This window comes from Anser cygnoides, chromosome 7 (assembly GCF_040182565.1).
Source record: "Anser cygnoides isolate HZ-2024a breed goose chromosome 7, Taihu_goose_T2T_genome, whole genome shotgun sequence".
In the NCBI taxonomy this organism is placed as follows: Eukaryota; Metazoa; Chordata; class Aves; order Anseriformes; family Anatidae; genus Anser; species Anser cygnoides.
In genome coordinates, this window is record NC_089879.1 from 13,733,444 (window position 1) to 13,761,114 (window position 27,671).

At 52.4% G+C, this 27,671-nt stretch overlaps 3 protein-coding genes and 1 long non-coding RNA gene across 6 annotated transcripts in view; 1 reads left to right on the top strand and 3 right to left on the bottom strand.

Annotated features, from left to right (window-relative positions):
* Positions 1-18,234, bottom strand: part of WBP1L (WW domain binding protein 1 like) — a 57,465-nt gene extending 39,231 nt beyond the window's left edge. Inside the window, exons 1-2 of one of the 3 annotated variants that reach the window (XM_067000230.1) lie at positions 18,082-18,209; positions 2,355-2,501 (exon numbers count right to left, since the gene is read on the bottom strand). In XM_067000230.1, coding sequence (XP_066856331.1) covers positions 2,355-2,381 — 27 coding nt within the window. In that variant the 5' untranslated portion in view covers positions 2,382-2,501; positions 18,082-18,209. Of the gene's footprint in view, positions 1-2,354; positions 2,502-9,693; positions 9,754-18,081 lie in introns of all 3 variants that reach the window. The other 2 variants (XM_067000228.1, XM_067000229.1) reach the window with 2 other exon arrangements.
* LOC136791212 (uncharacterized) lies at positions 515-2,357 on the bottom strand. The gene is made up of 2 exons (XR_010832693.1): positions 2,222-2,357; positions 515-904 (listed from the first exon to the last, which is right to left on the bottom strand). It is a non-coding gene; the product is annotated as an uncharacterized lncRNA (long non-coding RNA).
* A 2,399-nt stretch (positions 18,235-20,633) lies between the features above and the next one.
* On the bottom strand, positions 20,634-25,071 carry SFXN2 (sideroflexin 2). Its single transcript, XM_067000303.1, has 12 exons — positions 24,959-25,071; positions 23,816-23,988; positions 23,437-23,607; positions 23,210-23,308; positions 22,983-23,058; positions 22,710-22,795; positions 22,265-22,325; positions 22,108-22,174; positions 21,909-21,958; positions 21,788-21,837; positions 21,547-21,594; positions 20,634-21,383 (listed from the first exon to the last, which is right to left on the bottom strand). Exons 2-12 carry the CDS (start codon positions 23,974-23,976, stop codon positions 21,284-21,286), a joined length of 969 nt encoding a protein of 322 aa, XP_066856404.1. The 5' UTR covers positions 23,977-23,988; positions 24,959-25,071; the 3' UTR covers positions 20,634-21,283.
* A 20-nt stretch (positions 25,072-25,091) lies between these two features.
* The window catches only part of ARL3 (ADP ribosylation factor like GTPase 3), a 28,063-nt gene continuing 25,483 nt past the window's right edge, over positions 25,092-27,671 (top strand). Inside the window, exon 1 of the mRNA XM_067000304.1 lies at positions 25,092-25,230. Coding sequence (XP_066856405.1) covers positions 25,228-25,230 — 3 coding nt within the window. The 5' untranslated portion in view covers positions 25,092-25,227. The remainder of the gene's footprint in view (positions 25,231-27,671) is intronic.

The following is a 27,671-nucleotide window of genomic DNA, read 5'->3' on the forward strand; positions in this document are numbered from 1 at the left end:
CCATGCTATGCATCACATCCAGAAGACTTGTGGAGGTGACCTGAAACCGAGCCTCCAGCTTTCTGAAGGGTAAAACATCCGGCCACATCTACAAGGAGTAACGTGGCAGGGAATTCCGAGTTGGGAGGAGGCAGCAGGCAAGGCTGAAGAGCACAAAGTGGGGCAACAGAAAGGATCACGTCCCAGAGGAATAAGCAGGGGACAAAGCACAGAACTGGCCTTCCCTTGAACAAGTAGGGCAGTCTAACAAGGAAGACAAGAAAGTCACCTGCCACCTAACATTAAGACTACCATGTTAGACAATGCCCCAAAGCAGAAGTTGGAGACACGTTCTTCCCAGGACACCAAAGTATCTCTTTTCCAGTCTGAGCTGCAGCACAACATTCATTCCTACTGACCTCACTTTTCCCCTTGGATGAGGAACACACCCAGGAGACTATCTTGATCAATGCAATCTCAGAAAGTCCTTCACCTCGTGGACGAGAGCAAATCTCACAGCATGACAGAAACTGACTCCGGGACAGCTTGAAATTCTCATGTTTTATTTAACCTATATCAAGCCTTACTAATACCTAAGTACTGCTTTGACACCAGGAGTGAACAAAACACGGTGGTGGGCTGGTGACGACCTGCAGCTTTGCTTGACATGACCCCCAGTCTGCGTCGTGAAAGCCTAGCACCGAGACTCGTATTAAGACGCTGCACTCACACCAAAGGGGGGTCAAAAAGGCTGCTCAACCCTAATGAGTGAAGGTGTTCTCTGGTCCTACATACGGCCTGAAAAGCGAGAGGAAAGAGGTTCTTTGTTCTTTGCAGCCTCGTTCAGTTGTGCTTGACGCCTGCGTGCCTCCTAAGTTACGGCCACTTCCTGTTGACAGATACGTCCTTCTGCAATCTATTTCATCTGTTTTCAAAAAGACAGATAACATTTTTTAACATTAGCCATTTTTTCCTGTAAGACAAATTATGGCCTTTATGTAACACACGATCAGGACTCCAAATGACTTGTGGTCCATCTCCAAATTACACTGAACTTTATGTTTGGCACTCACTATTTTCTGTTCCTTTTGTTTTCCATCAGCAGAATAAGAATAGCATTTATCATATCAGACGCGGAGGCAGAGTCATTAACATTTGAAGATAATATCTATTATTTTACACTGTGCAAAAGGCTGGACATGTTTTTTCATGTTAGTTCAGTGTCTGCATATGTATGAAAAAGTACCAGGATTCATACCTAAGTAAAAGATCACAGGTTTCAGAATTGGACATTGCATGACTGAACGATTGGTCCATAATGAGGGAAAACAGATAAAGTCATCATCCCATTTGTGAAAACTAGCAATTGTAGATGACAACTGTATTTTTAGGGCCAATCTTCAGACAATTAGCAGAGAAAATTGGGCAACTTCCTCTAATTTATCCCCATCCTAGGCCAAGGATCAGAAAAAAAATCCTAATTAAAAAAAAAATAACTTTTTTTTTTTCACTCCAAAACAGCAAGGAGACTGAAAGCATAACTCACCCTAATAACTTTCTGTAAAGGGAGGATTTCATTGTTAACGATAGTAAACACCAGATTTATATTTTCCCTTGCAACTTGCCAATCTTGCCATGACTCAGAAAAAAAGTTTCCTTTGTACTTCAGTAGCTCTCCATTTTCAGTCTCCAGCAAAAAGATGGATAATAATTTATGAAGATTCCTAGCTATGCACTGTTTCGGGTTGCAATCACAGCTACAGGCCAAAAACCAGAGACTTAAGACATAGACCAAAGTTGTTTAGTGGTATTCCTTTGCTAAGCCAGAACCTTAATACTGCCTTTATTAAGCAAATCAGCATTTAAGAGAGGCAGAAAGCTCAATGCTTCTGAGATACTTGATGGTAACAGAATATTTTAAGTAGGAAATAATAAATATAATCCCATTTGTCTCTGAGATAACCAGGGAGATGGTAGCAATAAGCGGCATCAGGAATGAAAACGAATGACCTCGGAATGTCTCCCAAATTGCCAGGAAATCAGAACTACATGAACAAAGACTGGTACCTCCCTCCCCACCCCTTGCAGGGTACACATGTATAAAAACTTATCAATAAGACAGACAGCACTGAAATCTCAGTCAAAAAATGCCACAGTGAAAAGTCAGGTTCTATGGGTGGTATTTTTTTCTGTCATTAAAAATATATAATTTTTAATCTTTTTTTTCCTCCTGTCTCCATACCTCATAAATACTTTTTGTACCTCAAAACACTGAGGAAAGTCACCAGTGATTTCCCATGGCAGCAGATGCACAGGAAGCCAACTCAGATCCTAACTTCTCAACTTAGGAGCACAAAGAAAGAGAACACTTGTACCGGCTTTAACATCTCTTTTCTTCGCATCTTCAAGTCTCTGCTAACAGACTCTAACAACCAGGACACCAGAATTCATACTTCAGCATCTTCAACTTCTTTCCTGAAGGACTCCAGCTACTGACTCCTGATACGCTGCCAACCCGGTCCCTGAAACAAGCCAGAGAGCGTTCAGGAAACATTCGGGAGAAGGTTGGGAAGTAAGAAGTAGTTGCAAGCAGGTCCCAGCGTACAAGAGGTCAGGGCCCTGACCGCAGGGATTCATGAGGCTTTCTATATCCCAATTATCCCAACAAAATTGCAAGGATTAGCCAACCTTTGAAAAATGAATCAACAAAGATGAACTGCAGAGCTGTGAGGGCCCACGCGACTGAACTATCTCAGGCCCTGCACAGTCCGGAGAGTTATCCTAAGTATTCAATTTCACCCTAAACTGAAGTCTGCATCTCCTATCTAGAAACCTGACATTAAAGGCAAGATTTAGATACGAAATTTCATACAAAGATTTTGATCTGAATTCTGGAAGAAACAAGGAAAAACCCAAGCAACCGACCAACCTTTTGGGTGAAGAGCAGCTGCCTTGAAGAATTTGAAAAGTACTTTGTCCAGAACTATTTGTAACCATCCCAAGCGCTCTCCCTGCATTTCAAAACATCTCTCTCTCAAAAAAACATCAAAACATCTCTCTCTCCAAAATCTATTTCTTCCTGTTTTCTTCAAAGGCTGTCGCAATTCAAAAGTCATAGGAAGGCACACCAATAATACCAGACTTGACTGACGCATACTTTTTTCTGCCAAATGAAGTCTCCTTTCTGCTTTGCATCCTATGCACTGAGCCACCCACTCCTCTGGGAAGATGCTACTTTTATTTCTGCTGAAGCACTGGGAACCACACACAGATTTACAACCACATACAACCATACATAAAAATCAAACAGGAATTTTTGCTATAGAAAAATCTGCTTCTAGTCCTAGCTTTCCACTTGAACCCTTAATTCTGAGTAGCAAACATTGTTTTTAGTTTAAGCAACTACACATAAATCTTGATGAAAGGTGTCAGGGGTATAAAAATATCCATTACCACTCTGGACTAGATTTGAACCGGTGACCTAATGATGTGACACTCGATAGTTCTTTAACAGGCCTGTGATCACAGAGATTCGCATCAGCAAATACTTAAATCCCAGGAGATGATACTTCCTGGGGATAAAAATGTTAGATAAATGAAATCTTCAGAAATAAGAGCTTCTAGATTTGCGCAACTCCAAAAAGCAATAAAATGCAAAGAGTGGTCACCAGATTCCCATGAGCTTCTGGAAGATCCTTATATTGCGTGTATACAAGCAGACAACTTTGTGCCAAAAGTCACAACTCACAAAGCTCAGCTTTCATTACTAGACAGAGGTAGACAGAAAAAAAACAAGAAAGGCATCCCTCATGTCTTTAGAAACGCACCAAAAAATCAAGGCATGTTTTGGATCAAAATGCACAAACAACTCCACTTGGAGTCAATGATACAAAACTAATATTGGCACCATCTGTCCGTCAACTATATCATACCGGATATGCAGAGCCTGGCATCTAACATCTATCCTACCAGAACCATTCGGACTCTTCATTTATTATTTTTAATCCACGAACCTCGCACCAGCATCCCGGAGCTGTGCCAGCAGAGGTAGGTGCAGCTCCCGGCGAGGCACGCACGTGTTTCTCACCTGGTTTCGCAGAGGCATTGGCTGAAAGCAGCAATCAAGTTTCCTCTCGAGGTGAAGCATCCTGTAATATTTTATTAGGTTGCAAAAATTTCGCCGCGGTACATCTGCTGGAGAGGCAGACCGACCGAAAGCACAATCAACGATTCCCATCAGAGGGAACATCCTGTTTAACATTTTTTAAAGTGCTGCATGGGCACAGGTGCTTCATTTCACTGGAGAGCCTCCACATAAAGAAGTTTCCCAATCAATAGCAGTATCTTCAATCTCCCTGATGAAAAATAATACTCCCCTGAATAGCCACCCGCCCCCCTCCCTGCACACGTGAGTAAACTCAGCCACAAGTGCGACCATTACTACAAAAGGCCTCTCGAGAAAAAACATCTGTACGGCTCTATGCCTGGCTGGGGGATGCGAGTCCTTCTGCTGGCTTTGTTTATAAGCTACAGATGTATTTCAGATGCCCTACACTCGCTCATTCAAGCACCCCAGACACACCAGCCAAAAGCCTTTTGCCATCCATGGGAAGACGGTCACGTTCTCGGTTTGTACCCAAGAGGCATGCAATTTAGGGTTTGCCCAGAAAAGCTGCTTATTGTTGTTAATTTTAACAATATCATACATATAATCAAAAGTTTCAAAAAAAAAGGAAAGGAAAATGTAACAAATTATAAAGACAGAAGCGATAAATCTTCCAAAAGCATCAAAAAAGATCACAGTAAAGCTTTTAAGGGTAAGGAACCTGGTTTCATAAACACACTCTCGATTAACCCTTTTGCAGCTTCAGGAAAGATACGATCTCTGCTGTTGCTGAGCACGTCTGCCAGAGCTTGCCAAGGAAAGCATGAGCAAGCAGCTTCAAAGGCAGAATGACGTACCTATGGCAGTAAACCCTAATCCTTGCTGTGGAAACCACGCAATTGAAGTTAGTCATAGAAAATGGGATTAGAAACTCTAAAACAAAACAAGGGGCCGGAGGAACTAGCAGTCGTCCCAAGATCATGTTGAAAATCTTGAGCAACTTTTAAACAGCTACTCTCAGGGACGATGAAGAGAATAAGACTAAGACTAACATCTCCCACAGGAAACCTTCAGTGGATGGGAATAAGGACCAGGTCGGCCTAAAACCTTACACATCAATCCTGCATGGATGCATGGCAAGGAGCGGAGCTGCCAGCAAACAACCCTACCGCCTCCTCCAGGAATTCAAGGGCATGGACCCCTAGCAAAAAGCCTATGTGACTTGCCCATACAAAACATGGCAAGGATCAAAGCAGCTGGTGCTTTGTAGATCAGAGCGGTGACCCACACACCGCGTGCAGGGACAGAGGATCAGTTTTGGAAGCTATCTGGGAAGTACAGCAATCTTCTTTCCACGGTTCATAATGTTGTGCAGATACACATGTCCAAAAATGCTGCAATTGCTCAAGTGACCATTTTGGTAGCACCCTACAGAGCACAAGGCAGTAATGCAGAAGTTGGGATTTCTGAGGCAATCCTCCAAGGAGACACAGTCAACGTGACTTTCAGAAGCTCCCCATGTTTCTCGCACGCTAACATCCTGGACAACAATGCTGGATATTTTCCAAAGACCAGACCTAACTCAAATTACAAGTTTACACAGCCCACGTGAAATTCAGGTTTTGAAGAACGTGTGTTTTCATTTTAGGATAAGCTGATTTTCTAACTCAAGACAATCTTTGAAAAATAAACTGCGTCTGCACATGGGGTCAGGATGAGATCCTAAAACAACTGTTTGTTTGAAGGAGCTTCCCTGGCCCTCTCACTATCAGAGAAGCTTCATTTGCAAGTACCAAGTATTCAATTCCTGATCATTTCAGTAGAGAAAATTAAGAGAACACGAAGACTTGCATCAGGAAAAGGAAGGCAGGAGAAGGAACAAAGACGACCAAGGAGAGAAAATAATACCGTGAGAAAAAAAAAAGGAAAGAAAAAAAGGCAGACTCTCACGATCGAAGTGTTGATGAAATCTGCTCCTGGTCGATACGGAATGTGGCCATAAGGTACCAGCCGATAGTCTGATGACAGAGGGCATATTCTCCCTTTGATCATTCTCCAGTGTCCCTGGAAATCCACCGGGGCTTGAAGAGGCATCAGGTCTTTGAGAGATGAGTATCTAACCTAGCACGCAGACCATGAATGGAAGTACAAGTGTTTCTTCCCCTCCTCCCAGGACTATCACTTGCATTTAATGGAGTCTGAGTGGTCGGATTTCAGCGAGCTCCCCCACTTTCTGCCCAGACATCAGGCTCCTTTTTCCTTTAGAAAGGCCTCAGTGAGATCCCTGTCACCAAAATGGAAAGGAAACAGGAAAATATCCTAGGTGCCACAGCTTACACGCAGGTCCTCATGCTGCACAAATTCACGGCGAGAGCAGAATGGCTGCGTTATCTTCCATTTATCATTGACATTTCCATGCAAGTCTTTTCTCCTTTGCAGCCTAGCAGATTCCAGAAGATCCCCGCAGAAGAGTGACCTTGCAGCAACGAGAAACCATATAACAATACCAGGTAGTACCCAAATCCAAGGTCGTAGCAGTTTCAAGTAAGGCATATACGAGCGGAGAAGACTGGGAGCTGCTTATCTGGAGTCCCTGCAGGGAAAGGGCAAAGGCACTTGAGGACCACCCTACAGAAACCTCAAAGGTTTCAAACCAGACCTGCACACGGACCCAGAGAAACTACAGGAATTCTGCTTCCACCAGCTGCAGGATCCTGATCAAAGGGCAGAGACTCTTCCCTATACTTGGTCAAAAAATTGAAAGAAAATGAAGTCAGAGCATTTCACGCTCAGTCTCCTGAAAGATGAAAGCAAAGAGGGGATTTTTTTTGTTTAAGTACTTGCTTAGAAGTTAAAAAAAAAAAAAAGTCCTCTTAGCTTTCTTTCTGTGTTTAGGCAGAGACTTTTGTATTTCCAGTGTTGCGAAATAGAAGAAAACAAATCTACTTTGCCTACACAGCAGTGCCAACCAGGAAAAAAAAAAAGCCACAAAAGCTTGTATAAATACATGCATGTCCCTAAAACAGATGCACCTATCAAAGCACTGTTTAAAGTTGTTTCAAGTTGGGAGCCTACCTGAACTTTGTGTTTGCTGTTAAGAACAATTTTATTCAAAGTAATAACCAGAATTGAAACCAAGTAAGAAATAATGAACTTGGTTTTAATTGGTTTCAAGAAACGCAATTTGCAAACGCTCCCCATAGCCAGCTATTGAATACACGAGTTGACAGAGCCCAGAAGGCACTGTGATGAGTGACTTAAGTGGAGGCACCCTACACCCACCAGCATTCCTGCTGAATGAATGTGAAATCTGCAAGAATTGCTTTTATTTATCTTACTAGAAGCGTTTCTTGGAAGGTCTGGAAAAATTTATTTCAGATGGATTTTTCAGCTGAGAACAAAGTTGCATTTATTATAATTACGCACTCTCCGATGTGGCCGGCCTTGCTGAGAAAGAACATTAAATTCAGCTGCACACAAACTCACGGAAGTGACCTTTTGAATGAAAATGCTGCAACAAGAGACTTGTAGAGCATTCTCACTAAATAATACCCTACTGTCTGCAGCTTGCAGATTAGTGCTCAGACCACTGATTTCAGCTGCTACTTACACAGGCACAAGTCCACACGAGGTCAATCAGCTGAGAATAAATCATGTTTGCTGTAGACTACAATATGGAGAACTGTACTTGGGAAACTTACTCAGTCTCTTGTCCAGTTCGGTTTTCTGAACTTTTATTAAGCATCATGCAACAGCATAACCTTGCAAGGCACTTGAAAGAGGTCTCTTCTGCAGGACACCCACTATCTAATTTAAATAAGAGGATCAAAGGTGTTATTGACACACACAGCACCACCTCTCACTTTGATGAGAGCAATGAATGCAAGGAGGAACACCCACCACCCAGGCAGAATTACCCTGCTTGCTCTTTTCAGAAGGACAGGAGGGTTATCTGAAAGCCCAAGCAGGTGAGGATGGAGGCACGTTAGCCCTAAAGAACTAGGAAGTCAACCTAGCAGGTTCGTTTCATCGCCTAAGTGAAAGGAGAAATGTGAAATGGCAAGCAGTGCTTGTTTGGACACGGAGAATGTGTTTCTGGTGTGCAAATATAAAGCATCCTCCTTAAATACAGCAGATCGTCTTACTCTTCAAAGAAAGGTTGGGCATTATGAAACGTAACCCATCCTCTGAAGAACATGAAGCAGATGTCTGAGCCTTCGCAGCAGCTGGGTTGCTGGGCAGTCAAATTCCCTGCTGCCAAAGAAAGCAAGGCAAGCCTGCGTGCTGACATCCACATCTCAGGGGCATTTGGAAGCCGCTCTGCCTGCCTGGCCCAAAACCATCATACAAGGACAGGACCAGCTGGCAGCCAGCTCTGGGCTCCCTTTCCCCTTCCCTCTCCACGGTACGTACGGCAGGCTCTCGTGGTTCATGGCCATCGGAAGATTGTTGGTTCGTGGTTCACAGGGCTAGAAAAGAAGCTGTCCTGTTCCGAGCATCTGTGAATTTTTCAAGCCAAAATGCACCATCAAAACAGTCTGTGTTAGTCTTGCAGCAAGCTCTCGTTTCACAGCTCTGCTCACTGAACCTGCTGGTTTAGTCTCGAGTTTGCGTTTCTCTGTGCTGTTGCCTCCAAGGGGGAATACAATACATCGAATTCAACTTCCTGACCACAGAACCAATTAACCAGGAATTGCAAAGCAAGAAAAGCTTTTGCTTGGAATATTCGTTCTCTGTGCTGCAGCAAACACAGCACGTGCCATTTGTGAGGTGCACAAAAGCTTGACCCTCGTGTGTCTTCGCATGTTGATTATTTACAGTAATGCCTCCCAGACAAATGGAAGAACAGGCCCCACTCAAGCACGGCAGAAGCCAAGAACCATAAAACCGTGTCTGAACAATTAGGTAAAGTTTGACCATACTACTTGAGGCTATTGAAAACCTCTAGACCGAAACCTTGCAGAAGAAAACTAGGAGTTTCTTCGTTAACAATTAATAATTTAAACCTGAAAACTCCCCATCTAGGCCTCCAGCTGAAGAGGAAAACTATGCACTATGTATACACCAGATAACACAAAATTTCCTTGTATTTTGACACACAAAAAAACCGCACAGCTCATAGTATATTCACCATCTAAAATGATGACATTAAGACGAAAAATATGAAATTGTTTGCTTAATATTAAATGATAAGCCAGGATCAGCATTGAAGAGTTCTTGCAAAAAGCAGCAGCGTACCAAAGAAAGGACATGGAAGCACACCGTGGCTTTTAAAAATCATTATTTTTTGATAATATTTCAAAATTCACCATCAAAAAAACCCTGCCAGCAGCTAAACCCAAGGCATTTTCTTAAAAAAAAAAATAATAATAATCAATTTTTCCCCTCATCTTCCCCCTTCCCACTAAACCACCGAGACACTTCATTGTCAAGAGCTCTCACCACCAGCAAACATGTAAAATGCCTGCTGTTGGGGCAGGAGAAAGATGAAAAGCACAGCGTAAGACCCATAAGTGAACGAGTTAATGGGTTGAACTTGGAAAAAGCGGTATTATTAAAGCCTATTTCTTTCATTAAGGATGTTAGTTGAAAGTATAAACAAGCTTTACCTTGCACCCCGTCCCGCAGGAAAGGGAAGTGCCTTCAGAAGAGCTGTTGGCAGGCAGTGCCTGTGTGAGAGAAGAGCTAGTGATAAGAAGAGCTCTCACAGCAAGGGTACAAACAAACAAAATTTAGGGTCATTCATTCAAGAGTCTGTCCCAACTTTTAAAATGCCTTAAGAGCTTATGGTTTCCTACGAAGAGCAATGAAACTATGAGGAGCAAAATCACTCCAGACTTCTCTGAATTCATCTTTTAATGCAAGGATGGTCCTCGGACTTGGCCAAGGGACAGGCCTAGGGGCACGGAACAGGTCAGAGGAGAAGAAAACTCCCTACTCGTTTCCACAGCCTAACCATTCTCCGGTGGTTTAGTACGATCACATACTGTGGGAAGACCTGGGAAGGACAGGGATACAAGGACAGAGCACAACAGCAAGAAAATCTGTAAAATAACAAGCCACAAACATGAGAGATTTAACAATCAAGCAGATGAGATGTAAAAGATTCCTAGCGGATGCTCCTTTTCCCTACAAAAGAGGAACAGAACAATGAGACAGAAAAAACAATACAGCCAAAAAAGGAGAAATAAATTAGGAGATAACTCTTGTTTTTGACACTGCAATTTAAGACAGGCTTTGTCTGAGTCCAAGTGCTAAGTGTCAGTAAACGGAGACAATCAGCAGTGACAGATGTCTGCAAGCCTGTTTTATCTAAGCTTCAGATCACAGGAGGCTGGAGAGTCGAATGAAAGCTGTTTGTGAAGTTTGCTTCTTCTACAGAGACAGAAGTCAAAATGACAAGGTAATTTGAAGACAACACAATGCACACGCAACCCTCCTCCTCCTCTTCAGCCTTCGCTGTTTGAAAAGCGGTCTGCGGCCCAACAAACGAGACAACCGGTGACAAAAGGACCAATTCATCACACAGAGACCCAGACATGAGTCATAACCTTCACACACAGTCAGGTAGCTGCATTAAATGCTTTCCAAGCACAGAGCAAAGGTCCTTCTGATTGTATCTGAAGAAAAGACTTTCCTCCCCACAAGAAGAGGGGGGGCACTTTTGGGAGCTTTCCCCATGCGATTACAGCGATTGATCCACAGGAGGGGATGAAAGCAGCTCAACGCCACGGCCTTGAAGATACTGCAGTCTTAGAAGTTTTGCCCAGTCTCTACAATACCCCCGGATAATGCCCACCGCCCCTTCCAGCCCTTCCCCTGGGGATGCTGCCAGCCAGTGTTTAACCCTCTCATTCCACACTGGTCGCTCCCAACTCCTATTTCAGCCAGCTGGGACTGATTTGCTGCCCCCAGCTAGTGCAAATACTGTCCCCAAGACCCTTTTCGAGACCCTTTTATGCAAGGTAACAGCCTGAACGTCCACTGGAGGCAGAAGACATGCGGCTCTTGCGGCTGCCTGTTGGCCATCACTGGCCACCTGGGATTTAAAGAGGATCCCACATCGGGAAAAAGTTTCTTTTTAAAACATGCAACTACCAAAGTGGCATTAACAAGTAAGCACTTACTACAAAGAGTCAGGACACAAGTGAAAAGCACAAATCGGTTCTGCTTATTAAAAAGCCTCTGCAACGTCTGCTGGCATGCCATGAACGTGTGAGTTTCCTCCTGCTTCCAACAGGCAATGCTTGACACCTCTCACGCAGGGAAAGCTCAAGATGGCTGGCGAGATTCCTGGCAAAACACACTCTTCATAACCGTCTCTACAGCTTATCAGCCTCTTCCCCTTCAATTTGTTGTTCAGCCAGCAGGAGACAAAAAAAGAAAAATTAAAGCAGCTCTGTAACCACTGGAGCTCCGTAAAGCCGACCTCCCATCAGTTTGTTCCACAAGGCTGATTGACTTTGCAGCCTAGCCAACTGTGAGCACTGACTGAAGCTTTTCCAGAAGCCAGAGCATATATCAAGCCAGTCAATCACCATTTCCCAAATTTCCTAGTGCTTAATAAGCTAGCAAGGGTAGCTTCTCACTCAGTGATGACTCCCTGTTTTCTTAAGATCTCTTTGGGTCTGCCTGTTTTCAGAAGTTCTGTAGAAATCTTAGGCATCTTTGAGGTCTCTTTGTATCAGATTCAGTTGGACAACGGCTTCAAAATTAATTAATAGGGAGGCAGATACTGATGACTGCATGACCTCCTTCTGTGAACTTGTCTTTGCATCAACAGAATCCACTGTTTTCCTGGGTAAAGTCACTCGCCACCCCACAACAGGACTTTGGCAAATCGGTATTTTGACAGGCGCCCCTAGCCTCGAGTAAAGCCAAGACTCAGTTTTTGCTTTTGATCACGATCCCTCCCGGACTGCAAAAAAATAAAATAAAATTGACCTCTGCTCTTGAGTTGCCTCTGAAATTCCCATCAATGTCTTGTGCACACCAGAACTAGAGATGAAATAAAAACACATCACCACTAGGAGCAATGAACTTCCACCTCATAGTAACGCAGAAGGTTAAAGAGGAAAGAAGAAGGGAGAATCCTTTCCTTTTCTGCTAGCGGCTCTTTCACCTCTTTAAGCAAACTCCTTCCTCTGCTTGTCCTAAGGACTGCACTCAGGATCCTGAGGTCCTGAGCCCCATGAGGAAAGGGTTTCTTCTGTTCTTGTTCCCTAAACCGACCACCCTATGGCTTGTACGTACTGGTAGCTGCTCATCATACCCACCGAATCCTTTGCAGCCCATTATCAGCAAGAGGTCAGCAGCATTTTAAATGGCAGAAGCTCTTTTCCCCAACACACTGGTGGGTTCTTCTGCGCTTACGTGGTTACTTGCTAGCACGCTGCCAGCGCACCGTCAATGGCTGGATTTGCTGTATAACGTGCTGGCACAGAAGTGGTTGGGAAGAAGGAAGAGTCAGGAAACTGCATCTAAATCTCCTATCTCAAAAAAAAAAAAACAGGACAGAAGGGTGACGTTAAGTGAAAGGAAACAGCAGCACGCTCCTTTGTGCACACCACCATCGTTGAAAGGACAAGGGCATGTCAGACATCCTATTTTCTCTTGCTGGTTTGGAGTCAACTCAGGTGATGACGTTAAGTTTGCAGACCTTCTCCTGCAAACAAGCAACACCCCAAGCTGCCTCTGCACAAAATAAAATCTCCCCTCTCTCTGTGCAGGCTGCATTAAACTGTTTGGCCTGCTGCATCAGCCTGTGAGCTGCACACATCGCCACACCTTGCACCCAGCAAGCTCCTTCCTGCACAGTGCTCTGTGACAGCTTCACAAGGCATTGCAGGGACTACGGGGTCACCTAAAAATAATACTGGGGGCAGTGGTCCCGCTGGTAATCACGTTGTCAGAAGAGAATGAAGTTCCTCCTTATCCCAGCAGGTAAATGGCAAATCACTGCAGCACCTTGAGCCTTCCTTTGCAGTCAAACAAAATTATGCAAAAGCACGGAAAAGCATCATTTGTGACAGCCACACCAATCGCTCCTTGTCACAGGCAAAGCACGGGTCTGCAATTCCTGCTCAGCAAGCCTGTTCTCCCCAAGCCAGCTGTTATTTCAGGCGTGTGCTACGCGTACTGTTCACAGGCCACGCGAGAATTCAGCTCTCAGAGCTCCACTGCCGCAGCACCCGAGTGTCGGCATCTCAAAGCCCATCTTGCCAGCCATGGGTTTTGTAATCACACAAAAGGGGGATGGAGGGACCTGTGTCCCCCACCAGCACCTCTCCGTGAAGTCATCCAGAGGCACCGTCCAACGCTCTGTGCTCAATTCCTTCCAGCTCAGAAGCAAGGACCAAAACCTTGCAAGCAGGACGCCTGCAACGAGCGTCTCTGCCCTGCCATGACTAACGGTCCTGCTGAGATCGTCTGCCACCGGCCCTGACTCAAAGACTGCTTTGGGGACATCCTTTCCCCTGTGTTGCAAAAACAGGGACACAACCCTGTCAGGAGCAGCTCGCCCAGACGCCTTGGATTAGCGAGCCCACTGAGACAAACGCAGGACAGGAACGCGTCCAGCCATAAGGTCACCAGTTAAATGCATTAAAAAATTGAGGAGATTCTTATGCAGCTAACCAGAAAGGGCAAATTCTTACCTTGTGCCCCGTAAAACAGGGCAGTGCAGATTAGAGGGACACCCCCAAACTTGCACGTTGTCAGGAGGCAGAACAAAAGGCCACTGTAGCTCTGCGTTAGCGAGGCTCCGGGATGCGCTCGGCAAGGACGGGTTTGCACAGGCACAGCCACGACCAAAGGGCACAGCACAGACACCGCTGGGTGGAGAACGAGGCCAGACGATCAGCCCATCACTAGCTTTTTGCTATAAGCTAAGGACTACCCAATCCTGCCAGCCCTCCAGATATGACTCAAAAAAAGGCAAAAAGAAAGAGTGAGCATTCTGCATTTACTAAATACAGATTGCGAGGAAACACGGACTGTCACCCACGTACCTGTTAATTCCCTCCTAACACCACAGAGAGACAAAAGCCAGCTTCAACACCGCGTTGGTTTAATACAGAAGAGCAGTTTCCAGCTTTACCAGCAGAAGAGCAGCGACCGCTGAGGACAGCATCCCTTGGAACCCAAGGGGATGCCATCTGCTGGACGCTGCCGCTAACCAGGCGGGGTGACCCGGCCCGACCCTGCCTCGCCGAGAGGGTGGAAAAATCCCCTGGCAGAGGAAACTTTCCGAGTTCCCCCACAGCGCAGCACAGCTCCACAGAAGCTGCCCGGGTTTATTCTGCAGGGGTTGTTAGGTTTTTGTTACTTAGCGTTTGGAGGGTGGCGAGGAAATTCTCGGAGTGGCGATTACAGGACCCAGGCGCGGAGTCGCTTCAGCCACCCCGAAGAAAATTGCCACACTCGTACCCAGGAGGCACCGGACACTTTCAGACCAGGCTTTTTTCCCCATCTGCTGCACAGCTGCAAGGAGAAATTCCTACAGCGTTGTGTGCGATTGTGAGGGCAATTCACCAGTGGAAGAATTTTAATCAGTGGGAAAGCGTGCTCTGCAGATGAGACACTGGAGTTCACGGTGGTATAATCATCGTGGTACGAGCAGTCCTTAATCCAATCTGCACAGTTATCCCGAGGTTCTGCTCCGAACAAGTACAGGACGTACTTTGATCTCTGCTGCCTCCTGCCAAAACCGTGGAAATCGGCAAGCCAAAACCCAAGAATCCCAACGATACCATGGCAGACCGAATGCAAGCCTATGGCTGTACAAGCAGCTCTCCTCCTGAAGGACCCACGGCGTTTCAGGAAGCACGGGAGTGCAGCTGCAACTACCTACCTACACCTTAATCAGAAAAAAAAGGCTTGTATTTAGAGATGAGCCTAAGATGTGGGTGACTGTAACTCCACTGCTCACAGACTACCTGAAGTGATGCTCTCAAGGGCAGCCGCGCTCTCGGACGAAGCAGCACGGTAACCCCGTGTCAGTGCCATCGGAGGTGGGGTGACAGCGAGAGCACAGCCCTGAGCAGGAACACCGCGACGGCCACGCCAAGTCCTTCCCCAAAGCACGGATCCATCCCCTCTGTCGCCAGCGATGAATCATCCCTCAAGTCGCAGCACTTGGAGCAAACTCTTTAATTTGGGATGAAATGGGCCTTTAAGAAGAGCTTGCTTCCATCAGCTTTTGGCTCAGAACCACCTTATTAGAGAAGGACGAATTCCTCGGACTCGTCACATAGTTAGCATTCACTTAAATCTCTTGTTTTTAAAGAAAACAACAGTAGAGAAAACTATGTGATAATTAAGCTGCTTGCAGTGGGAAGCAGGCAGACAGTTAAGGCAGGCAAATAACCTTTGGTCTGCCCTGTGGAGACATACTACAATAGAATTATGATTAATGTTAAAAGTTTTTCATTACAAAAATTAATCAAGCTTGTTTTTAAAAGATATTAGTTTCTTACTTCCTCTCTTCCTCAAGCTGAGAGGACAGCACACAGCTCAGGTGTGCAGTTAAGGCAACAAGAGTGGAGTCATAAATGAACCCGGAGAGGTTTCTTCTTCCTGCGACACTTACCCTGACTTTATTTTTGTTATGTAATTGCAGCATATCTTCCCTAATCTACATAGAGGTGCTTCAACGTCTGTTAACAGAGTTTTGTGCTCTCATTACAAATGCAATTGCACCGAACAGTCACGGACACAGTTACAGCTTTAACTTGGACTCGGGATGGTGCTGAGCTAATTATTTTCATTCTCCTCCATCCGCCACCTGAAACAGGTCTTAATTAAAAGAAAGGTCTTTTAAGATCCGAGACAGCCTGGACTTATTTTAACCTGCAAAATCAGACCCTCTTGCACAGTACAGCATGTTCTCGGGAATGTTTGTTCAGTGCGGCTAGGCAGCACAGCTCCACCTCCCGAATTATTTAGAGGACACACTTCCTGCAGCACCTCCCAGCCTCAGACCACCAGGTCTGCAGGACAGGATTTAGAGGTGAGGCACAGACCCCGAACAACACGCCCTCCCCAGAAGAAGCAAGCAGGGCATGGCGAGCGTCTGAAACGTGCATGGAAGCAGGCAGCAATCACGAGAGGCAGCACGGGCAGAGGACGAGAGCCAAACACTGCCAGGGGTTCAGCTAAAAAAGCAGGAACCCTTGGCGCAGAGACCTTCCAAGTCCAGCACCGCCCCATCTCCCCAAGCCCATCAGCTCCAAGGAAATCATACTGGGAGGCAACACGAAAGCAGACCAAGTTTTCCTACGCGCTCATTTTCAAGATCCTACATTACCGCTGTCTTTTTTGAGTGGGTTGCTGTCAATCTGTAGCATGCTGCGAGATAATATCAGCCTTTTGACAGACAGAGTCTACATTAAGATCTAAAATAAACCGCGTGAGTTTTATATAGACAAACTACGAAAAGAAAATGAGTAAAAGACGCATCCGCATCTAAGCGCTCTAAAGAAAACACAGGCTGCCAAAGCTCTTCTCCCCCACCATCGTGTACTGTACCACCCAAGACTTGCTATTTTAGGATTATTTTCCGGTGCACTGATTGGAGAGGGTATCTACAAGTCATCCATGCAACTATTCCACAAGCAAGCTTACTGTATGAATGCTTCTCATTCCTCCTGCTTTTTCACATCCTCCTTCTCTACCTCCTATTCCTTTCCTCCACCTGGTCCTTGACTAATGTATATAGGCTGTACAGGCCAGGGAGCTTCTTTCATTCAGTCTTCAAAGCAGGTATAGTATTTTTATTGGCATGTATAGGGTTGAACTTTCACAGCTTTTGTACAGGCGATCCTACCACTAGACCACCGCTCACAGCTGGAACGCCGCAACACCACGCGCTTATATTCATTTAGTTTATGTACCTCAGCCTGATGACGAAATGAAGCAAGCACTAAGACTTCCACCAGTCTGAGGCAGTGGAGACAACACGAAAGACACAGTCTTGCACCTGGCTCCCTAGGGCAGCAATGGCTCAATCATAGACTCAGTGCAACCAAAGGGAATTTGGGATGGCACTACCAACACTACCAAGCCGTTAAAGTCCATCTGTTGCTTTCAGTACGCTGAAAAGAAGAAGGAAACTTAAAGGGGTGGTGACATCTGTAGCCATCAACAAACTCCTCACCTCCACCTGCTGCAGGAGCATCAGGAAGCTTCTCTACGGATGCCTTCCCGAAGGAATGCTCCATACCTGCGTCCCCATGACATTAAACACCGTACGACCCACAGCACCCGTGACCTACAGTCACGGATCAGCATCCCACGGCTCAGACCTTCAACAAATGCAAAATTCAATTTGCACCTCCTAAGTCAGCCACCGCAGCAGGTCAGAAGCCATCATACTCAACCTATGATGTACAGGGGGTACAAAAGACACCGGGACTGCGCAGAAAACAAGCTCCTGGCCACGCACGGGACACTCGGCCTAGAAGAGCCATCTCCAAGTGACACCGGGCGCACGCAGCCAGGCGAGGAAGGACAGCAGGCTCCTGCACTGGGTGCAGCCAGGGCACAGGGCAGGGATGACAGGGAGCAAGTTAACGTCATGGGACCCTTCCCAGGCACAAATTAACTCCTGGGGATCCTTCCCAGGCACAAATTGACTTCTGGGGACCCTTCCCAGACACAAACTGACTTCTGGGGACCCTTCCCAGGCACAAATTGACTCCTTGGGACCCTCCCCGGGCACCAAGGAACCGTGCTGGCTGCTCCCCCGGCTCACTCACGCTCCCCCCGCAGCAGCCCCGGCCCCCTACCCCAGGACCCCTGCCCCAGGACCCCCCCCCAGCCCCCCCCTCGGGCCCCCTGCCTCCCCAGCACACCCGGGCACTGCCGCCCGCGGCTCCCGAGCCCCTCCCGGTGCTCCCAGCCCCCGGCCCCTCACCGGGGGGCACCGTGCGGGGAACAGCAGCCCCCAGCCCGCCCCCCCCCGGTCACGGCGTGACCCCCCCGGGGCTGCCCCCTACCTGTGCGGGCTCCACGCTGGCCGGCAGCCCCCGGGGCAGGGCCTGGAAGAGCAGCAGGGCCATGGCGGCGCGGAGCCTCCCCGCCATCCCCCCCACCCCCCGCCTACCCCCGGCCCGACTGCGGCCCGGGACGGCAGCGCAGGGGGCACCCCCCTCCCCGGCCCCGGCCCCGCCCCGCCCAAGCCGGTCGCTGATTGGGTGGGAGGAGAGAGGCGCGGGAGGGTATTGGGGAAGGGAGGTGTCACTCAGAGGGGCAACGGGAGGGGAGGGGTCTGAGAGCTGGGAGCTGCCATCTTGAGTGTGGCGCGGAGGGGAGGGAACGGGGGGGGTGGTGCCGCGGGCGCCATGGTGTGAGTGGCGGAACTGAAGGGAGAGGGGTGAGGGGGCTGCGCCTTGGCCCTGCGCCCTAACGTGACACCCTGAGGTGCTCCCTGGCACCCCGGGGCGCTCGTCCCCATCCACCGGCCCTGTCCTGCCGTGCCCAGTCCTTGTCTGGCCTCCTCCACGTAACACACACACACAGCCCCAAAGCCAAGCAGCCCATTAGAGCCTGGGGCTCACCGGGCGACGCGTGTGGGGACGGGGCTAAAATGGCCCCAGCAGCACTGGGGTGGAGGTGAAGCGCCCCAAAGGCGGGGCGTGTGCTGCTACAACCCACAGGCAGTAGCAAACAAACCTCGGGCCAGGGCCTGAGGATGAGGCAGTGAAGCACGGGGCAGTTTGTTCACCATTGTGCCACCTCAGCGGGGAAGCCACGGCCGTCCCCCAGCCCTTCAAGCCACCTTCCAGCAGTGCCCAAGCGTTGTGCGTGGGACTGAGCCGGCCGGGGCTGGGCAGAAATCCCTTATCCCCCAAAATCCAGCAGCAGGGGTGAGAGCTATTGGCAATTACCAACCCCTGGAAGAGGCGGCTGCAGGGAGCCACCCTGGGAGAAGAGAGGCGTGAGGAGATGTCCTGCCACAGTCGTGTCCCAGCACAGCCCCGAGTCCTCCTGGGGCAGCCGGGGAGGCGGGGGCGTCACTGTTTGGGGATCGTTCACAGCTCTTGGGCAGTGATGGAGGCTTTCTACACCACCACTCCCTGCGTGCCAGGCAGCCGCCACAGGGGATTGGCACGATTGATGTTTATCAGATGCTCCGATAACACGCTCAGAAAAGCCAGGAAAAAAAAAAAATCAATTTAGCAGCTTATCTCCTACCCCTGGGATCTTTCAATCAGGGCGATACTCGGGGCACACCTTACCCTGCTCACCCAGCTGGCGTGGGCTGGCAGGAGCTAACCCAGTGCACACGCACCCTGTTTGCTCCTCTCTCCTCCGGCAGCTGCCTCCACCAGCGCTTGAGCAAGGATCTGGGACCGGTGGTTCATCAAGGGAGACCCCAGGCTCTCGGGACTCCCCAGACGTCTTTGGTCTGGTTGTTAATTGAAGCTGGAGCACTTACGTTTCGGCCACGTACAGTTCTTAAAGGAGCTTTATTCCTGTTCCCATCCAGCCCTGAAATTACAGGCAGGGAGAAGGAGGCGAGAGCGGGGAGCATGGGACAAGCCCGGGTTGGGTATGACTCACTGCTGGCGCCTAATTAACGCCCGCAGCTCTTCGCAAACAAGGATGAACCTAGCCCTGACTCCTGGCAGTGAGGTTTCTTTCCTGTTGCAGCAGTGGAACACGGAGGCAGAGCTGGCCAGAGCCTCACCAGGCAGCAGCAGCTCTTCAGGGGGTGCCTGCTGCGGCACTTTGCTTTACGAGCACCGCTGTGCTCCTGAGTGTGCCAGAGGCACCTCGAACCCAGCTCCATCCCAAGCTGCTGTATGCACCTTTCCAAAAGTGCTCGCAGACATTTTGGGTGTAGGGCAAGCGCAATCTGAATTAAGGAGCTTAGGCAGACAGCAGAGATGTCTCCTTGTGGCTTCTTCCCTCTCCCAAGAGGACTGACATGTTTTGCTTCACGTGCTTATCTATTTTTTTTAATTGTGCAATAACAAGAGATCTAATAATGACCAGGGAACAGATAAGCAACTGTGAACACATCTCCCCGCCTTTTGCTGACCTATTATTTTAGAGCTTTTGTTCAGTCATCTAGCTGTAGCTACATGTATGTGTTTAGACATTATCCTCCATTGCAGACCGAGCAGAATAAAAACCTGCTTTGGATACAGCTTGGCCCTTCAAGAAGCATATTTTGGGTTCCGCTGCTCTCTCTGCAGGAGCAGGGTGGCTAATGCCAGATCCTGTGTCCCCTTGGGGATCAGGCACGTGTACTCAGCCGGAGGGACGAGGGCAGACCATCCACTGGGCCTTGGGGCTCTCTGAGCTGCCACATGCAAAGGATTGGTTATAAACGTGCTGGTCTCACCGAGGGATGTTCATCATCAAGCAGGAAGCCCAGACACAGCTCACCAAGAGCAGGACCACAGCCCAGCTCAGCCCAGTCCCTGGTGCCTGGCCAGACACTGAGCCCACACCTTTCCCTGTTGAGGCAAGCATAGCCCGCGTACCAGCCCCATTGAGGTAACCACGCACCCAAAGACCACCCGAAATCAGAACCTGCAGCTGTTTTAAAAATCACCATGTTTTATTTGCCAACCCTCCTCTCTGTCAGTTGCAGCATTGCCTGTTCAGAGCCTGAGCTCACACCCTGATGGCTTCGTGACCCCCGTGTCTCCTTCCCCCTGTGCAAGGGGGACAGGAATTGAATGTCCCCCAGGTCCTTGGTCCCACCGTGGGGACAGCGAGACACAGGACAACAGCTGGCTTTTGTGCTCAGAGGAATGGGTAATTTCAAAAAATTAGAGCTTAAAAAGAATTTGCTATTTTTCTTTGGGATTGTGACAATCGCAAAGTGAATAAAATCTGAACCTGAGAGTGAGGAAGGCATGGTCCAAGCACTGGTCCTGGGACTTGGTCCGCCCCCCGTGCAGAGGGGACAGGTCCCTTCCAGCCTGCCGGGGGGGATCCAGCTCTTGGGAAGAGGCCCCTGCAGTGGTTTAAGGCAGCAATGTGGTTTGGGAGGGAGGAGGGATGCCCTCGATGGGGATATGGCTGGCAGCAGATGGGGGGAGGCTCTGGACCAGCCGACCCCAGCTCCATCCCCCAGGCTGGGCTGACGGGTTCAGACCATGCCTCCGAGCCCTGCTCAGGGGCTGTGGGGCTGGCGGCGGCAGGGGTCCAGAGGATTGTGATGGCTCCCGAAGCAGCCTCCGTTCACAGTCCCTTGTTAAAGTAGACGTATGGCACTTTGTCCCCGTGCTTGGCCACAATGCTGTCCCGCACCTCCGGCTCGAGGCTAGCCAGCGCGAGGGAGCTGCGAGGGAAGGGGACAGAGAGTGAGACCCGCCATCCTGCCCCCGGCCAGGACACCCCCATGGGGTGCCCATCGCGGCCCTCTCGGGACGGGGAGAGGAGAGCGAGGGGAGGAAGAAGGCTCCTGAGCTGGCATGCAGGAGGGGAAGCAGCGGGACAGGTACCATCTCTGCGGGAACAGGGCGCAGGCGGCCGGCACCATGAACAGGAGGCTGCGGGGAGAGAAGAGTGGGGGTTAGTGCTGGGGGCTGCAGCCCCCCGGATGGGGTTTCAGCCCGGGAGGTGCTGCTCACACCCCGTTACTCCCAAAAACTGGAGAAAGCGTTGGGAAGTCTTTTCCCAGGCTGACTTCGGGCATCTCTCGGTGCCACACACCGGGCAATAGCGGGTTTTTGAGATACTTACAACCCCCCGCAGAGCAGCACCTGCAGCGGCGCGTGGAGAACCCGGATGCGCTGCAAGGGAAGAGCGGGGTCAGGCCCCGGCCGGCTGCTGTGGCCCCGACCCAGGAGCATCACGGGCTCACCTGCATGAAGGGGAACTTCTCCAGCCGCTCCATGATGACGGGCAGAATAACTAGGTGCCGAGAGAAGAGGGGAGGGGAAGAGGTGAGGGACCCCGGCCGGCCCGCAGAGCCCCAGCAGCGCCGGCCGTGCTGGGAGCCGCTGGGTTTTGGGTCACGGCGTGGATCCGGCCCCCAGCCCAGTGCCCCGTCCCGCACTCACTCATGCCCGGAGCTGCCATGGTGATCCTGGAGACCACGACCTGCGCGATGCCCTTCACCGCCGCCCTCTGCGAGCAAGAGCGGCCAGCTCAGCCCCACCGCAGCGCCTGCGCCCCCAAACCTGCCCCGTCCACCCCCCCGCTGCCCCCAGCACTCACCCTGGAGCGTCCCAGCTCGTTGTTGTCCTCGTCCGTCACCGTGACCCCGTTGATGATCTCCCTGAGGGGACAGCGAGCGCGGTGGCCCTGGGGCTCTGCCCCCCCCCGGGCCCTGCTCTGTCCCCAGCCCAGCCGATGCTGCCACCTTCAGGGCACAGCCGCGCAGGGGCCGGCTGTCACCGGGACCCCACGCCCCCAGGGAGCACCCCCCCAAAATCCCACAGAACACCAGGACATCACGCACCCACAGCCGCCTGCGGAAGGGCTTTGGGTCCGAGACATCTGCCAGCGGACCCCCAAATGGCCACCCTCACCCCCAGACCGCCCTCCTGCTTCGGTCACAGCTGCGCCACCCCCCCCCGGGGTGCTCAGCAGAGACCTGGGGGTGCTGAACACGGGACGGGGAGCGGTGGCAGGGCGGTGCACCGGGGATGGACGCACTTACTGCTGCCTCATCATCGGGATGTTCACGCAGTTGGCGGCGGCCACGGCTGCAAATGGGACCCAGCGGGCAAGCAAAGGGGGGGCTCGCTGCGGGAGAGGGGACGGCGTCAGCACCGGGGGCAGGATGAGGCCGGGTGCTGCCACGGGGAGCAGCTGCTCTGCACCTCCTGGGGCTGGGGGCGAGGGAAATCGCCCGGTGCCGGAGAGAGCACTGGGACGTGGGCCTCGCTGGGAAGGGGCCTTGGAGGAGGGCCCCTTCCCCGTCCCCACGTACCTTGGTGTAGAGGTTGAGCCCCACCGCGGTGGCCAGGGCCGTACCAGTGGCCGTGACGTAAGCCACTCCGATTTGCCTGGATGGAGATTTGCGAAGAAGGGAGAGGAAAAAAATAAAAATAATAATAATAAAAATAAAAAGCCACCAACTTTGACACCTTGATCCTGCTCCTTCGGTGCCCAAGGGTCTTTTCTGGGGGCATCCCATGGGTACAGGGGCACACTTACGCCAGCGAGATGGGGGAGGCGGCGTTGCGGTTGGTGTAGTTGACGATGGCGTTAAAGGACTGGTTCACCCACTGCCAGAAAACCACGGCCGGCACCGTCCTGCAGAGGGAAAGGGCCAGGAGGAACTGAGGCACCGCAGCCCGACCGAGGGCAGGGACAGGGATGGGAGGGGTCGGGTCCCTCGGGGGGCTGCCAGCGCCGCGTCCCCAGCCGGGGCAGGGTCTCACCGGTAGAACTGGAGCATGCAGCCGGTGAGGGCCATGCCCCCCGGCACCTGGAAGGACATCCTGCCGATGAGGTTCATCTTCTCGCCGCTGTCGGGGTGGAAGGCCGAGTCGTACAGCTTCTTGGCGTACAGCAGCTGCTCCCGGCTGCTGCCCGGCGGCACCAGCCCGGCCCTGCCAAACCCGGAGCCGCGGGGAGCTCAGCCGGGGACCCCCGGGGGCACCACGGCCAGAACCTGCCCCCGCTCGAGGCTCCCCAAAACCCGGGCATCTCCGACGGATGCCGCATCCCAGCACGCCGGCCTGGGTTGCCTCCGGCGTCCCCATGGGGTTTTTGGGCCTGGCAAAGGAGGGGGTGTCCCCGGCACCGCGGTGCCCTCACCTGCAGCCTGCCACCACCTCCCGCGCCCGGTCCAGCTCCCGCTCGGGCACCAGGGCCGTGCGCGGGTCGGTGATGTTGAGGAAGTGCCGGAGGCGCCCGGTGAACGTGCTCTGGTCCCAGCGCGGGGCGTCGATGTCGAAGCCGAGGGGGACGGCGGCCATTTCGGCGCGGAGCTGGGGAAGGGGGACAGGCGGCTGGGGAAGGTGGCACCGCTCTGCGGAGCGCCGGGCTGGGCGAGAGCCACCGCTGGGTTTATGTTTAACGGTGGAGATGGACTTTCAGCGGCCCCCAGCCCCGGCTGCGCCCTCCTGCAGCGCTGCGGCCGTGCCACCGCCATGCCCTCCATGCAGGGGTCCCCCCCCCAGTCATGGGGTCCCCCCCTAATCATGGGGTCCCTCCCCAATCATGGGGTCCCCCCCCAATCATGGGGTCCCTCCCTAATCATGGGGTCCCTCCCTAAACATGGGGTCCCTCCCTAAACAAGGGGTCTTCCCCCAATTGTGCTGTCCCCTCCCAATCGAGGGCTCCCTCCACAATCATGGGGTCCCATCCTAGTCATGGGGTACGCCTCAATCATGGGGTCCCCCCCAATCATGGGGTCCCTCCTTAACCATGGGATCCCTCTCCAATTGTGGGGTCTCCACCCAATCGTGGGGTCCCCCCCTAATCGTGGGGTCCCTCCGCAATCATGGGGTCCCCCCGCAATCATGGGGTCCCCTCCCCAATCCTGGGGTCCCCCTCCTTGCTGCCACCCCCCAGCAGAGCCCCCCAGACCCCAAAAGACCCCGACCCCCCCCCCGCCCTGCTTTGCCCCCCTGCGCGCCCCCGACCCCATAACACACCACACCGCCCCCTGCCACTCCGACGCACACCGTGCCCCCCCCCCCCAAAACGCTGCCAGCCCCCCTGCAGCCCCCCCAGCCTCCAGGGTGCGCGCTGCGCGCCCCCGCGCCGGGTGCGCGCTGCGCGGCCCCGCCATGCACCCTCCCCTCTGCCCCCCCCCCCCAGCAGCGCTGCGGGGCTCCCCCCTAAGCCTGCCCGGCGCCCCCCTTTATTGCTGCGCGCCCCCGTCAGCGCTGCGCGCCCCCGTCAGCGTTGCGCGGCACCGCGATGCGCGCCCCCCCGCCCCCACGTGACCCTTACCTGCGCGGCCCCCAGACCCCCTCGGCGCGCGCCGCGCCGCGTGGCCGCCCCCAGCCAATCACGGCGAGCCGAGCGGCCGCGCCCACCCCGCGGCGGGAGGGGGCGTGGCGATGGGGAGGGGGCGTGGCTGGGGGGCGTGGCCAACCGCGCCGCCAGCCCCGCCCCCCCCGTGAGGCGGACGCACGGCGGGGAAGCGGTGACGCGCTTACGCACGGCGGCGGCGTGTGCGTGACGCAGTTGCCCATGGTAACGGCGGAGCCGCGCGGAGGATGGTGAGCGGCGCGGCCCGGCCCGGCCAGGCCCCGCGGGCGGGGGGGGGCGGCACCGGCCTCACGGGGAACCCTTGGGGGTCTCGGGGTCGGCCCGGGGAGATCGGGGCTTGGGGGGGGTTGGGTTGTGTGGGTGTGGGGGGTGGTGGGGCCTGGGGGGGGTTAATGAGGCCTGGAGGGGAGGGGGTGGGCCTGGGGGGGGGGGCGTCCTGTCAGCGCTGCCGCCGCCGGGGGGATGGGGCGGGTTTGGTGCTGTGAGGTGTTGGACGGGGGCGGTGTGGGATGAAGGGAGGAGCTGGGGGGGTCCTGGGCGCTGCGAAGGGTCTGCTAACGGCAGCAGGCAGCGCTGGGGGACAGGCGGGTGGTGAGGGGCGGTGTGGTCCGGACTGAGGTGGGGTGCTGGGCTGGTGGCAGTGACCTGGGTTCGGGCGTCAGGGCGGGACGCGGGGTGCTGGCAGAGTCTCTGGGGGTGCCGGGTGGGTGAGGACCAGCAGCAGGGCTGCGGTGGTGGGGGGAGCTGCTGCTGGGGTGCTGAGAGCACAGGCGGAAGGAAACGGCAGCAGGGACGGAGCTGCCCCGAGGGCAAAGCGGTGCGTTGTCCGGGAGCCCACTGGGTGCGTGCACAGGAGGAGGCGTGAGTGAGAGCAGCAGAGGCAGCTCCACGTCTTCACTGGGTTAATTCTGGCTGCGTCCCCACCTGCTGGGCCGCAGAGAGAGATCGGGATAAGGTCTGCGGGGATCTGCTCTATTTTAGATCAGTTGATGATGGAGCGTGTCACACCAGGCACCAGAGCCGTCACAGGATGGACATCTGCTGTGGAGATGAAGGCAGCTGCCTCCAGCAGCGCCGTGCTTTGTGGGACACATTTGGCCTGCAGCTGCTGCTAGCCAAATCTGCTCTTCTGCCTTGTGATGTCCCGATAAACTGGTGTCGTCTGGGATCTGGCTGCTGTTATCTGAGGGCTTTGTGTGTGGAGAGGGTGGGCTGGGAGTTTTCCAGCGCCTGTGTTATTTGATGCGGCGTTTTAATGCCTCTTTGTCTATTTTCCATTTCTGGGAGTTGTTTGTTGGATTGCAGCCTCGCAGACGGGGTGGGTGGCACTTTGGGGTGCCCGATGGTCTGGTTGTGCTGGGCAGAGGACCGGGGAGCTCTGTGCTGTCTCTCTGGCGTCTCAATTTTCCCTCAAACTGAATAACTGTTAGTGGTAGGAACCCTCTGAAACACCAGCAAATATAACTAGAGCAGCCCGGGGGTGTGGGTCAGCAGTCAGAACTGATCCAGACGGCTCGATGTAACAACTTCCTGCTTGTCATCTGAGCGCGTAGCTGCCCCGAGCGTGTTTCTGGCCTGTCATGGTTGCACTGGTAGGCACTGAAACCCCCTTCGATGGCTGCGTGCCCTGACTCCAGTGACAAGAGGGTTAATGCCGAGGTTTGCATGAGTTCGGTGCTCACCCAAGTGAGTAGGTGCAGAGGGGAAGCGTCTTGTTCCGCAGTTCTTGCAGCTGTGGGGCAGAGGAGGCAGGAGGTCAGACGTGGAGCACGGAGGGAAAGACAGGCCATAAAAACGCAGAGCGTTTTATCGGGATGCGCAGCGCTGAGCTCTTTGGCTCGGCTGAGCAGCAAGCACGCGTGCTGGGCTCGCAGCGAGGCGAGGGGAGATGCTCCAGGAAAGGATGGGCAGCTTTCCAGAGTTTGGGAAGCGCTGGGCGAAGCAGGGCTTGTGGGGTACTTGTCACTGCGTAACCATCTTCACCGGAGGGGCGGCGCCTTCCCGGCTGATAGCGAGGCCGGAGGACGACCCGCGTTCTTCTCAAACTGTTGACCGAAGCTGGCGTCGTTGTGTTAAAACCACGGCTGTCAAAGCACGGCCCTGTTGTATCGCTGACGAAACCGAGCCGTGGGGTGTCTAGAGAACACCAGGCATGTCTCGTGGAGAGCATGCCATGCCAGCAGAGCCAGGTGTGTACTCGGGCGTCTTCCTCCTGGCCCTGAGCTCCTGTTTCCTGCTCAAATGGCATCGCAGGGACTGGACGAGGCTGTCAAGTGCCGAAAGCGCCGGAGCAGAGGCAGAGGGTGGTGACATCGTCTGGTGGTGGGCATCAGCTCTTTGCACAGGGCAGAACGCCGCCTTGCAGCCTGCTCAGAGCGTTCAGTTTTAATTATGGGAGGCGAATCCCTGCTGCTCCTGGTTAATACACCGAAACAGAGAGTGCCGGGTGACCTCTTTGACAGAGAACTACGTTAGTAGGTTTGAGCTGGAAGGACTCCGTAGGTGACTTGCCTCCGCTGAATGTGAGATTTCGGAGGAGAAAAGGAAGTCTGCACTGAATGACACCATATGGTGGAGACATGCAGCAAGCAAATGGCTTGGTTGGGAGTTCTGCCAGAGGAAGAAGTATTGAATCAACTGCGCTCAATAGATTAATTTACTTCGGTTGTAT